Here is a 14,777-nt window from a genome sequence, read left to right on the forward strand (position 1 = left end):
GTTTAAGCAAGCAAGTCACTGTGTCCTACTTATTAATAAATCATTTGTCCTTTAGAGTTTTTGCCTCCTGGGTTGTTTATATTTTGCAGTGAATTTGACATTCTTTCGTTCGAAAAAAAAAATACCTCAGTTACTGCCAATTTTTAGTCATTTTCAAAGAGGTTAAAGAGAAGTTCCATTTCTAAAGGAGAGATTATTACAAATGCACAGGGTGTGGAAAGAGGCTCCCTCACTGGATCATCGATGAGTCTTTGAAGCTCAAAACCAGAGGGAGAGTGGTTATAGATGCCTAGGTGTGAGAGAGGCCCTATATTAAGTATCTGTACTTGAACTTAGCTAAATATCAGCTAAACAAAGAGCAGGGGCAGAGAAGAACAGAACATCCCATGCGTGCCCTGTAGGCTGCAAGCTTACCATCCAGCCTCGACAGCACAACTTTTGTTGTGTGCGCTATATGAAGCTCACCCGCGATCTCATTTCTGAGACCACTGCCCTCCTCCAGGCATCTCCTCGCCTCTGTCATCTTACAGCATTTTTTAGTACTTGCTGAAAATAGACACAATTTCCTCCTTGAAACCAGCCCACTGCCTGGCACGGCTCCGTGAAAGAAATCGCTCTGTCATTCCAGCCTAACAGGCAACTTGCAATTTCAAAAACAAATTCAGCTGCAACCGCTTTTAAACCGTCTGACTAGGTTACTTTTCTACCTTACGTCACTCAGGTTTCCAGAAAATCTACTCAAAATGCCTAATGAGGCAATAAATTTCTTTACTGACTGTTCAGAACGTGGAAACAAATTGGAGTGACTCACTCAGGCCTTTTCTTAACCCTCTTATTCAGCAAAACAGTTTATTTTACTGAAAGAATAGGGGGAAAAAAGAGCTGACAATTTAGAAATAAACTAAGTAGGTCCACCCTCTTTTGTGCCTCTGGGACATTCAGGACTATCCTTTTCATGAGTATATGTTACAGCTTAATTGAGAGTGTAAAAGAGGAAAATCTTGGCTTATTTCTCATCCTTGTGAAAATAACTCCCATGCTTGCCTTTTCGCTTATTAGGAATTATTACTCCAACTCATTTTTGATGAAGGGTTTTGTTTTGTTGCCGTTGGTTTTATGTCTTGTTTTGCTTTGCTTTAAGATGCAACGGTCCTCTGCTAGTAATTATCCACAGGTAGAAGTTTACTTACTTGGGAGGTAATCATGAAAGCAAGTCTTGCTTATGATGCTTTATAAAGGACAGAAAATAACAGAGAGGGGAAAGGACCTGAAAGTTTACGTTTCTTTCTAATTTGCTTACGTTTCTTTCTAATTTGCTTAAACATGTTTGAATTATTTGCATTGGAAATATTTGCTTAAAAAATATTTGAATTATTTGCATTCCCTGAGTATATTCCAGATAATAAGAGGTAAAGGTGTTGAAAAACTACTTTGGGGGATTAAAAGCATAATAGCTACATGCAGAAAAATTCTGTTTATATGTACATAATGGATATACATCCTGAAAGCAGTATGTTTACAGTTAAAAAGTGAATGTAGTGTAAATTTAGCCCAGACTCTTCAATTTACAGATATTGAATGAAAAAAGTGGGGAAGTAAAGAGATTTAATGAATATCCCTGGAGAAGTGGCACACCACGCCATATCTGGAACCCCCTTCTCCTAAACCCTGAGTGTTCTTTCAGTATTGCATTCTTACCTTAACTTTTCACTGCTGAGCCCAAAAATGCCATACAGTGTTCATTTTTTTTTCTCATTCACTCATTCATAAAAAATAAATCTTAATGGCAGGTGTGGGGAAGCAGGAAAAGATCATCTCTTCCCTAAAAAGTTGGGAGTCAGCTGTTTAGTTTCTCTTTAAAAATAGTGACCTTCCCCATAGTTAAAAATAGTGTTTCATGTTCCCCTTTTCTCTTCTTTTTAATTTCAAATCTTCTAAACCGCATGCTGAAAGGTCAGAATATTAACATGAATATGAGTATGGGAAGGAAGTGGAAACAAGCTACTGCATCATAACTTCTCGATGCTAGAAGTCAGTACATAACCTTGGTTTATGAAATCTTTTCTGGAGTTCTTGGAATTCCACAAGAGGGAGGATAAGAGAAGAGAATACAGATTGTTTACATGGGAAGTAATGGGATACCTAGTCCTTTAGTTTGAGTTTTCAAAGGAATGGGACCTTTGTTTTTACCTTTATCTAAGAAATTGGGATTTATGTATATAGATTAACATTTATCATAGAAATAAACCTGTTAGAGCTAAAGGGGACCTTAGCTATTACTTAACCTTAACCTTCACATCATATAGATCATGCCTACAAAAGTGGTTTATTAAGTGGCACATAGCATTGTCATAGTAGAGAAAGAGCTAGGTGTCTTACTACCTCGTCTTGTGTTTTTCCCTCAACACGCAGCCTCTTACTGCATGAGTAGACTTACACATCCTTACGCAGATCATCTGAGGTGTTAAAAATAAATGTACAAATGAACTAACTCTACCCAAGTACTTTACCGACAAAATGACTTTTCTAAGCAGCACTGAAGTTACAGAAAAAAAGGTTAGCGTTCACCATAATGTGTTAATACTGCCCCGTAAATGCCATCATGTTACTGGAAACCATCGCCATGGTCCTAAATCATTTATGCTCAAAATTATAAGCATAGGGGCGCCTGGGTGGCTCAGTTGGTTAGGCAACTGCCTTCGGCTCAGGTCATGATCCCAGGGTCCCGGAATCGAGCCCCACATCGGGCTCCCTGCTCTGTGGGGGAGCCTGCTTCTCCCTCTGCCTGCTCCCCCTGCTTGTGCTCTCTCTCTCTCTCTCTGTGTCAAATAAATAAAATCTTTTAAAAAAATTATAAGCATAAACCCGAAAACAATTTTTTACTAACAAGCGAAAATATTGCAGCATTCATTCTGGTGGAAGACTTCAAAATCCAAGTCAAAGGCAACTACAACTGAGTAAATCATATGAAAAATATGATTATTCCTGAAAAGAAATGGACTTGGCTTTTAATAATTCAACTGGAAAAGGAAGTTTTAAAGTACATTTCTTACTATATCAGTTTTCCATAAAAAAGAGTCATCTGGATGAACTTTATTTAGAATTCTGAACTCATTTCTGTATACTCATAATTCTCAGAAGCAGTGTAGAGATGTGAATGAGCTGAAAACACAAATTCCTGAGAAGCTACACAAAATTCTGATAGGTATATACTCAAGAAACCTCCATATTTCTCTCTTAACTTCAGTACTGCTCAGGAATATCTTCAATCAATAAAACAGATGATTGTTTAAATTTAATGGGAGGATAAAGGCCTCAAGATTCTCTTTCCTCAAAAGGGAACCTCCTGGGCCAGAAGATGACAGATTTGTTCATTTGTTTTTAATATAAAGGGCAAGCAGCTAACATAAGGTTGAGATTCAGATGTGGCTCTTTTTAGAAGTTTTCACTAAGAAGCTTTTGTGCCTTTAAATAAGATACTTCACCTTTTTGAGCAACCCTTTGCCTATTTATATATATTAAGGTGTTTTGAACTTGATAATACCTAATTCACCTTTTAAATACTCAGATTCTAAAACATTTTACCTGGAAAAAAATGGCACGTATGCACTATACATTGTCAGTCTACTTAATGCCATTTTAAAATTACTTCATTGATGTTGGAACTAGAATTACTTTTACCTGGCAATCCAAATCCCAAATCTACTTTTCCATTTCTTGTCCAACAGTTTCTCCCTGTACTCAAGAAAATAAATAAATAAATAGATAAATAAATAAATTAATAGCAATTGATCAAGATACAGAATATCAATAAGAATTTAAGGATTTCTTTGATATAATGAAGAAGTTAACAAATACACAAGAATGTTTTCTAATGAACTAATGTTATCTTAATTTATTTTATATTTTAAAAATTATGGTATTCTCTGGTACCTAATCTACTTGAGACATGATCTAGGATTTAAATTAAATTTATGCTTATTACTTATCTAACAGCAATGTCATAAACATTTCTTGGTATTTATGTCAGGTCTTCTTCTCTTGGAACTGTCTTCACTATCCATGGGGTTGGCTATCCCAGGGAGCTCGGTGAGACTCTTCTAATCATAGCTGACTTGACATAGCTGGAAATTGACCCAGGCTGGTTTATTTAAACTTTCTCCTAGAAATTTAGAAATAGGGCTGAAAATATTTTTTTAGTTTAGTCCAGGTCTTTGGAAGTAGATATAAATTAATGACTGGAGTGACCCTCTTCCACCTTCTCTCGGGATTGCATTTAATAGCCCAGCACAGGAAAAACAATGAGATAGGTACATAGAGGGAAGAAGAGATGGAAGACAGAAATTATTTCAGTGGGCATTAAAGATCCAGTTCCAGGCTCTCCTAAAGAACAAGCCCCTTTCTTGCTCTTAGATTGCATGACACAGCGGCGCATGGGTGGGTCAGTCACTAGTTAAGCATCTGCCTTCAGCTCAGGTCATGATCCTGGGGTCCTGGGATCGAGCCCTGTGTTGGGCTCCCTGCTCAGTGGGGACCCTGCTTCTCCCTCTGCCCCTCTGCCCTGCTTGTGCTCTCTTTCACTCTATCTCAAATAAATAAATAAAATCTTTAAAAAAAATAGATTGCATGACACAATCCAGCAGATATATCATAAATATATTTTTGGTTTAAACCAGCTCAAGTTAACTTTTGGTACCTGTGAGCAAAGACTACTAAATAAGTCTGGGATATTTTAGTAGTTTTGTTAAAATCATTCATATAGACTTCAAAAATTAAGAACTCTCAGAATCACCAATGTGAAGAAGTAAGCTGGCACTGAAAGCATGATCTATATGGATTATAAAATTATGCTCATGAAGATATAGTACAAACCAAGCTCTGTTAAATAGAAATACTATCTAAGTAATAATTTATCTAAGTAATGCTTAAAGTAAATTTAAAAAATATTTTATCATATTTTGTATCACTAGACAATTTTTATAGCCTTACTTTAAACCCAGTTCAATTTTAGTGTTTATTATGTTAAAAAGGAGATTAATTTGCATGTTACATTTTACCTCATACTATCTTCTAGAATAAAGGACTTTCTACTTTCAGCCCTTTGGTAAACATAATAAGCGTTTCACTGCCTACTTTTTAAAGCAATGTTTAAATTAGCTTACCTACCCTTTACATCACATCTTGTGTTTTAAGAGCTCTGTGAAGCAATGAAAAAAGTATAATGGAGCCATAGATCAAGGCACCTCATTCATTAACTTTTAAAATATCACCTCATTTATTTAGTCTTCCTCTGGAGTTTCTCTTTTGATAAGCAGCAATTTTATTAAATATCCTTTTAAGTGAATGAGAAAGAATGACATACTTTGCTCCAATACATATAAAGGCCGTATTCTTACATCTAAATTTACTTCAGCCAGGAACATTGCAGGGTAATCACTACATCTGTTTTTTGTATATATAAGGAGTGGGAGGAATACTACTGGCTTTTAAATTTACAGCACACCAAATAGCTAATACAGATTTTGGCCATGTGGGAAAACTTTGATGAAATTACCCTGTCTAGGGGAACAAAAAGGGTGAAATCATTGGATTAATGGCAGGCCAAAATATTTGAAAGGTGAAAGCATGCTTCAAGGAGTCTGCAGGAAGAGAACCCAGTAACCAAATGTAATTCATTAAAAGTAACAGTACATGTTGTCCTATAATTGTTATCGGTTTGAGGCTTCAACCAAAAGTCAGAAACATTACATCCTTTAAATGAAAGAAGAACTGTCACAGCAGGCAAGTCACTGCCTTGCAAATACAGTTTCGTTTGTAATGAAAGTATAAACGCGCCCTGAGAGAATGTTTGAGGAAGCAGCCTCTTAAAAAGAGTAGCATACAGGGGGCGCCTGGGTGGCTCGGTCAGTTAAGCGGCTGCCTTCGGCTCAAGTCATGGTCTCAGGGTCCTGGGATCAAGCCCCGCTCAGAGGGCTCCTGGCTCGTCGGCGAGTCGGCTTCTCCCCTTTCCTCCGCCCCTCCCCCCACTTGGGCTCACTCTCTCTCTCTCAAATAAATGAACACAATCTTTATAAAAAAGAAGTAGTATACAAATCTTTAGACTTTTAGACATAATCTTTCTGGTAAATAGCCAATTCACAAAGATGGGGAAATCAATGGACTATAGGATTTATGAGAAGAGTCTAAGAAAAAAAAACCTTTCTGTTATCACATGTAATGAAACATCATAGATTCTAAATTAATCCAATGATCACTCCTTTTATGATCTTATTCAGTAGTAGGAAAAGCATGGGGAAATGAAATATAGAATCAGAAATCCAGCCCTATTCACCCCCAAAAGTTCTTACATAATTATTTTCCTTTCCCATTAGCCACTGGGTCATGTTTTTGTTTTTGTTTTTGTTTTCAAATTAAAATACTATAAAGTTTCCAGTACATAACTTTTCAGAAGTATACATACAAAAATGGTATTTTGGGACAAATTAGCTCCAAATTTTCAAAACAATCACCTTTTCTCTTTGCTAAAAAGTCCCCATTTCCTCTTAACAGGACAGAGAAGAGCTTTTGCCTATCAAAATACTTTTCAGAGCTGGATAAAAACTTTTTCAAGTTCTCTACACTCTCTTTTTCAGCTCACGCAGGAATAATGAACTATTCAGCCAGAAGGGAGAAAAATCTGCCGGTTTTACCCACATTCTGAGATGTTTTTGGAAGCACAGTTAACTTGCCCACTTTTGCATATGGGCAGTTTGCTTTATAAAAATTAGGCACAGCATTTTTATAGTTTGATATATATTTGATTAGAGAGTAATTACTCGGAGATATTTATGTACAACTGGGCCTCTGTTAGAAACATCTCAGAGAGGCACATTCTCGTGGGATAAAGTTCACATACAAACCAGTATCTAAACACGTTTCTCCCCATGGCCAACTCCCCTCTACTCCAGAAGGACCACACTGAGAATCTCAAGAAGGTTAATGAATTTCTTTCCACAACTTGCCAAGATATAGAAAAAATTGTGTCTAAGATGGAATTTATTTTCTTGACTCACTCTTTCATATCAAACATAAAAACAAAGAACAGTAATTTTAGATGTTCATTTTCAATGCAAAATTTTAAAAAGCTGATACTTCATGTAAATCATATTGAAATAAATTCTAATTGGGGGAAAAATAGACAAAAATCCAGTAATTATTTCTTCCCCTCAAGCAGTGACTCTCAAACTCGACTAGATTGAAATTACCCGGGGAGCATTAAAAAAATACTATACCTTAGGTCCTACCAGCAAATCTTTATATTTGATTGGTTTTTGCTGGCCTTGTTATTAGGGTTTTAAAAAATCTCCCCAGGTGATTCTTGTGTGCAGCCAATGGTTAAAAACCTCTAGAATACAGATTAGTGCTAGGCTGTGTTAATTATTTTTAAAAAATTGAGAATTTTTATTGAAAATAAACAAGACCAAGGGTATTTGATACTAACACAAGGTAACTGACATGCTCATAATTAAAATCAGAGAAAAGATGTTAAAAAATATTAGGCAGAGTCAGATTTGAATACTCAATCTTTATAAATCCTTTATAGATATAATATGGAATAAAGTATGTAGTAAGACCACATATACATGGGTGAGCAAACCTAAATTTCAGAACCATGCCTACACTTAAGTTACTAATTCTCCTTGTCTACCTCTGGAAGATCATGGAGGAACATCTCATGTTTACTTTTGACAATTTTCTCACATATTATCTTTTTTCAAAGAGCAAACTTGAATTCTATGGAGTCAACTAAAATATACTTTCCAGACTCATAAGATGAGAAATGGCATGTGAGATGCTCAGATTGTTATCTTTCTTCCTAAAATGAATGCCTACTTTATTTCAGAAACGAAATGAGGAAGTTAATATGCCTGGATTCTGAAAGAAGTTTAGTCAGAATTAGGAACCACCAGAATAGTGTTAATGTTAGAGGATTAAAAAAAAAGATTTTATTGTATCCAAATGAATCTAAGCAGATACTCCTATACATATATGAAATTTATATATATAATTATTTATTATAACCAAGTGGTAGTGAAAGACTTTAAGCACCCAAGTGTTTAGCAATAGAAGACTAGTTCTTCCCACACAATGAACATTCTGTGCCAGGAAAAAAAATTATATATATTACAAATTATAAAGATTATATGTATACACACACAATCTATGTACTACGTGGAGAGAGCTCCAGGATAATTACACCATTTCTTTTAAGATACAGAAAAATAATTATATTTTGCTACCTCTGTAAAAAGAAAAAAAAAACTGAGAAGACAATATATAGAGTCATATTTACTTTTATTTATATTACAAAATGTTGGAAGTCTATAAAGTAAACAAAAATGGCAGAAGGATTTCTCAGTCTATATTTTTATATAGCTTTGATTTTGAAAAACGTAAATGTATTATTATAAAAATAAATTAAAATTCACAAATAAAATAATGTGAATGCTCATGCTGATATTTGGGGGGGTTTATTCTACATACTCATGGGATAGCATTAAAAAGGGTTCAGTCCATAAAAATCAAGACTAAATATTTTAAATGATAGAGGAGAGTTTTAATAAATTATCTTTGATAACAAGAAAATACCATGAAAACTTAGAATAAGATATTATAATAATAATATTTGTGACCCAGAGGTGCCTGGGTCGCTCAGTTGGTTAAGCCTCTGATTCTTGGTTTTGGCTCAGGTCATGATCTCAGGGTCTTAACATTGAGCCCCATGCTAAGCTCTGTGCTCATCATGGAGTCTACTTGGGATTCTTTCCCCCTCCCTCACACTTCTTCTCTGCTCCTCCCCCTGCTTGCTCTCTCTCCCTCTCTCAAATTAAATAAATAAAATCTTTAAAGAAAGAGAAATATTTGTGACCTAAAAAGGATATTTATGATATCTTTTCAAGTTAAAAATAAAAAAGCTAGGTTAAAAGATACAAAAGATATGATCTTCTTTGTGTCAATAGTAAAGGTACATACAGAGTGATAAATAGTTGCAAGTTTACTAAAATCTCATCAGTAGTTTATCTTGGGATGTGGCAATAATAGATTGAGTTTGATGTTCATTTGCTTAGAGATCCTGGTTCTGCCTACATCCCTAGTGAGTGTTCTAAATGCTGGATGTAACACTGAACGTCCATCCCTCTTCCTCCAGTAACTGGAATGTTCCATCACTTCCTAGCTCTCCTCACTTGGACTCTGGAAAAGCCTCAGGCTATAAGGGCACTACAGGGAGAACTTCAGGAAACAGATGTGAGATGCGTTTAAGGTTTAGAGGAAAACCTAGATTATTCCTCCACAGTGTATTCCTCTTACAAAAATGAAGGTCATCTTAGACATACCGTCACAAGAGCTAGGTTGGAGACTCTGGGATGAAAGCGAGTCTAACTTGAATTAGCAGTTAAACACTGAGGACACAATGCTCATGATGGATGAAACAGTAGGAGCCAGGGGGACTGACCAGGGGACTTATGCCCTCTTGTTCCTTTTCTTGTCTTGGACAGCCCAGCCACCATGATTGCTATGACACAAGACGAGTCTTGAGAACCATGTGTGAACTGGGCCTTCGGAAAAGGATTTCACAGCAGCAGAGATAGTAGTTGCCACATCAGTTGTGGCAACGAGGTGGGTACATTAGGTTTTGGCTTAGCGTTCTCCTGGCCAAAAAAAGTGTTACTCAGACAAGCAGTTGACCCCCAGTCTCCTTCCAAAGCCAACTCTAACTCTGACTCAGGAGGTAGGAAAGTCAAATAAATGAAGTAGTCATCAGGTTAACTTTTCTGACCAAAGGCTAATTAGGGAGAGTCAGAGGCTAAATAATATTATGGCGGAAAATGTCCTACAAGACCCAAAAGTGATTTATCAAGGGCTCTTCAATAAATATTAAGCTTTCAATACAACTTTTTGATTGCATCGCCTTAAAGACCAATCACTTCAAAAGTGAAAAGCTTTCAAATCTTTGTCTGCATTGCAGGGCAAAGTCAAATCTAAGATGTATACAGATACTCTGAGAAATTGCTCAATGAGATTTAACTATAAAATAATGAAACTGAATTTCTTTTTAGTTACAAAATGGCTCTGAGACAAATTCTTTAGAAGGAGTTGAAATAGCAGCAGTGTCACTCAAATGAGGGTATTGTATCCTGAGGTAAATGAAGGACAGCATTCATTCGGTGTGTAAGGATTAGAAAAGTAGTTGGCCTCATTAATTGTGGTTCTCAAACTCTTGCGCAGCAGAATTATCTGAAGAGCTTGTTAAAACACAGATGATTGAGTTCCCCTTGCAGATCTTCTATTTCAGTAAATATGAGGTGGGTTCCAATAATTTGTTTCTCTGTAAGTTTCCCTAGATGATGCTGATCTGTTGTCCTGGGGACACATTTTGAGAACCGGTGCTTTAGAATGGTATTATTTTGTAATCTATAGTTATTTTCTTAAAGAATTTTGCAGCTTTATAGGAATTATTTAAATTTGCTGTATTCATTTTGATCATCTCCTAAAGTCATGTTAATAATTTGCCTTTTTTATTCCAATGGCCAAGTTGCAATCAAGTTTTTCTGTATGTTTTCAGTTGCAAAAATTTATATTTGTGTTTTACAATCATTAGTGAGCTCCAAACTATCATATGTGTGCATTTTTTGAAGCAGTGTTTCTCAAACTGGGCCATTAGATGTATTCTGGGGGTCCACGAGGTTCTGACTTTTAGAAACAGTGGTTTACATGCTAGAAACCTGTTCTAAGGTACAGCAAGAGTACAGATTAATCTAACAGAAAAAAATCACATGAATATCCTCCCTCATATGTCTGTAAATTATCATTTTACTAAGTAGAGCCAGTAGAAAGTGGCACTTAAGAGTGTGCTTTCCAAGGATTTCATGCCAAGGCACATAGAGAAACTTAAACTCATTTAGGACCCTCTCGTGGAAGCAGAGGAAGCTGCTGATGGCCTGGCCATAGAAGCTAGCTGCCTTGCCTTGGCCGGACCACTGGGGGGCAGAGGAATGTGCTCAATGTCAGAGTATACTCTTATCTGTGGACTTTAGCAGGTTGGGAAGCTCTCATTGGGGTAAACTTTGTTCCAGAATTACCTAAAAAGGATGCCATATCTAGGCTTTTAAAAAAGGGATGGCTTTTGCAGAACTGACATATCACAATGCCCGAGGGAGGACAATTTTTGGGAATCCCTTCAGATTTTACCGTTCCCCCAGATTCTGTCCTTAAAAAGAAGTGGAGGATAGATAGCTTCTTGTACCATGGGTCCACCTCTGCACCCATCAATAGTAAGCCTGAGGCACGGACAAGGGTGTCTCCTCTTCCTCAGATGTGTAAAGAAAGAAAATAAAAGTTGCAAAATATTAACCTAGTTACTGGTGTCCAAAAGTGACTATTTCCAAATTGCTCAGTGAGCAGTGTGCTCAGAAATAACTTTATTAAGCTCTCTTCTAACTAACATGGCTTGGGAATTGGGGTATGTAGGATAGTGTATATTTTCACATATGAATATTCCAAAGTACAAATACATATAGCAGTGAAATGTGAAGTTTGCAAATAAAATAGACCTAATTCAAAGGAGTAATGTAATTTTTCTTTGACGATTTAGGAGGAACTCCAGGATTTTACAGGGCCTCAAGCTAATATTTAACAAGTACTAACTATATACCAAAAACCAGTCTCAGAGGTTTGCATGTCTTAACAAGCTTATTCCACTCAACAACCCTATGAAAGAGATACTTTTATTTTCGCATTTCACAAATGAAGACAGAGACACAAACAAAACAAAAATACATGGGAGGTACAGTGAGGTGATGTAACTCACCCAGGGTCACACAGCCAGTGGCAGACCTGGGATCCAGATCGAAGTATTAAGTAGGTTTCCAGTCATTTTTAAAAGACAGCCAAACAGACAGAGGCAGCTGGTGAGAACATGCTGATTTTGGCTAACTGAACATAATAAAAATAAATAAATAAATAATAATAATAACAATAAAAAATTAAAAAATGCTGATTTTGGCTAACTGAACATAATAAAAATAAATAAATAATAATAATAACAATAAAAAATTAAAAAATGCTGATTTTGGCTAACTGAACATAATAAAAAATAATAAAAATAATAATAATAAAATAATTTAAAAAATAAAAGCATTTCTTATCCTCCATATCCACAAAGAGCATTTAAGATGCTAGGGATGGTTACTCAAATTATGGACTACAACGAAGTATGATACAGACACTAAAAATTAAGTGGTACATCTTACATTGATGGAAAGATGTCCATGAACTGACTGTGGGGCGAAAAAAACAACCACAGGTTAAGAGCCATTATATAAATATTTTAGGAAGATATATTCATACAGATATATTTTAATAAAGAAATATGAGAGTTACATTAATAATAGACACATCAGATAGTACCATTATGCTGGATTTTTATTTTCTGTCCTATCTTTCAAGGAGTTTCGTAAGAGATATATGAGTTATTTTATAGTTAGGATATAAATTTTTTTTTTAAAGAAAAGGTGCTCTAGTCAAAGGTATATAATAATAACAGCTAACATTTATTGAGCACTTATTATGTGCCAGGCAATGATCATAGAGTTTTTCATAGGGAGTCTCATTTAATCTACATTTAAGAAAATAAAAAAAAAAAAGTTGAGATAAGTATATAAGAGATAAGTATATAAGTATTATTAGCATTCCCATTTTACAGATGAATAAACTGAGGAAACTCAGTTACATTTATATTTGAAATCTTGATGATTCCTAAGAGTTCAACAAAAAGAAAAAATAGTGTGGACAAAAGAAGTCTAGAGGCCAAAAACGGAAAAGTGTTTCCTAGAAACTAGAAAACTAATTTGACTATGTTATTAGCATTCAAACAAATGATGTGTTCATTACAGATGATTAGTATTTACTTTGTTTAGGTCCAGAAGTTTAGGAAATACATCCAATCCCATGTTCTCTGATTTCCTTCCTTGATCCACTATATTTTCTTATGTAATAGAAATAAATTAAATTTCATTTATGCAAGGGGGTTTATCAATTCAAATTTGTCACTGACAGGCTGATAAACAAAATCTCTCTCTCGCTCTCTTGTGATGAATTTTCTCCCTTCCTTTGCCCATTAAGGCTCAGTGGGAAGCTTTACTGTAATTGTAGGATAACTGCAATGCTTAAATACATTCGAGCTCTTTGAGTTCTGATAACAAACAAATAAAATGCTGAAATTCTTCTTACTACCCTCCTACAATAACAATTCAATCTAAAAGAAATATACAACTCCAAAGTCATCTTTTCTATTTTTTTTTTTCTCCATTAAGATTTGGCTGGCCTCACTGAGGTTTATCCCCCTGCTTTCTCTTCCCAACCTTGTGGCTTGGGTGAGTTGGTAATACAGAACAGAGACACTAGAATGACCCACACTATTCACAGCAGGTACATGATGGACAGCTGGGCCCACATTCAAAAGCATCCCAGCTTCCTCCCCCCCACTCAAACTTTTGCTGAAGCTCTCATTTAAATATGAATCTTTAAAAATAATAGCCAGTATCTTTAGCACCGCTATAGGTAATAGCACTCAAAAGTACAAATTTCATATACTGTTTTCCAATTTTTTTTAAATGCACATAAGTACTGTAGATACTGGGAAGGTGTTCGGTAAGGCTGGCTTTGGTGGGATACAATTGTTTCAAACACTTGCCTCTTACTTCACTCTTTAATGAACATCTCTGGAATAAGTAATTACTGTGGGAACACATCTTTAGAGCTATTCTCAAAGAGCAAAATTGGCAGAGGTTGGTTTTATAAAGTTCACAAAATGAATGGTTCCTTATTGCTATAAACAAAGGGATTTTTAACAACCAGCTTTAAAATACCCAGCGAATTACTGATAAGTGAATCAGTGAATAAAGATAAGTCTTTAATTGACAAGAAAATGAAGGATTAGGCTAATAGCGTATTAGAGCAATATGCCATGAATTCAAACTTAGGCCTTCTTCCCTATTTGGACTAAGTAATTATAAGAGCTTTTCTTTTCTTTTTCTTTTTCTTTCTTTCTTTTTTTTTTTTTTTAGTATATGTGCTGCCGAAGCGAGCACATTTCTTTTTTTTTTTTTTTTTTTTTTTTTAACAGAAAGACTATTTCTTCTGCAACATTTCTGCTTAACATCTCCTAACATGTGTGCTATTGGTATTAAGTCTTAGCATGAATCCTGTGTATTTGAGGTGACATAGTGTGATTTTGTGAAATTGCCTTTTGAAACCTGCAGGTTCTTTACAAAATATACTTTTCTACTAAATACATCTGAGTAAAATAATTGTACTTTTAACTAAGAAAATATTTTGTATATGTACTTTAAATTTTTGATGTCATGATTAAAATATTTAAAAAGAATAAGTCTATTTCCTATCTTAAACCAAGATAAGAAAAACCTAGGTACCAATAGCAAAATTATGAATAAATAATATGAACTTTAAGAAAACCAATGGAAGATTTATGTTCAACTTCAGAAATGAGTATATATATATATATTTTTTTTTTCCTAGAGAATAAGCCAATTGAATGAATCCATAAACTCTGATTATAATTTGAGAGTTGACAATGCATTCTTCTTTAGGTAGTATTCTTTCTTGTTACTACAGAAAAACAGAGAATAGTGTTCTTCAAAGCCTTGAGTTTTCCTATGTACTTGTATTCCCTGGTCTGCCAAAGATCACCAAATATTTTTCATCAGGCTTCTCATTTT

The 14,777-nt window shown here is 35.1% G+C and overlaps 1 protein-coding gene across 1 annotated transcript in view; it reads right to left on the reverse strand.

Moving 5' to 3' along the window:
• Positions 1 to 14,777, reverse strand: part of LOC116633726 — a 408,304-nt gene that overhangs the window by 260,887 nt on the left and 132,640 nt on the right. The window contains exon 4 of the mRNA XM_032406291.1: positions 3,682 to 3,735. Within this exon, the coding sequence (XP_032262182.1) occupies positions 3,682 to 3,735 (54 nt within the window). The remainder of the gene's footprint in view (positions 1 to 3,681; positions 3,736 to 14,777) is intronic.

This window comes from Phoca vitulina, unplaced genomic scaffold (genome assembly GCF_004348235.1).
Source record: "Phoca vitulina isolate PV1807 unplaced genomic scaffold, GSC_HSeal_1.0 scaffold8, whole genome shotgun sequence".
Lineage (NCBI taxonomy): Eukaryota > Metazoa > Chordata > Mammalia > Carnivora > Phocidae > Phoca > Phoca vitulina.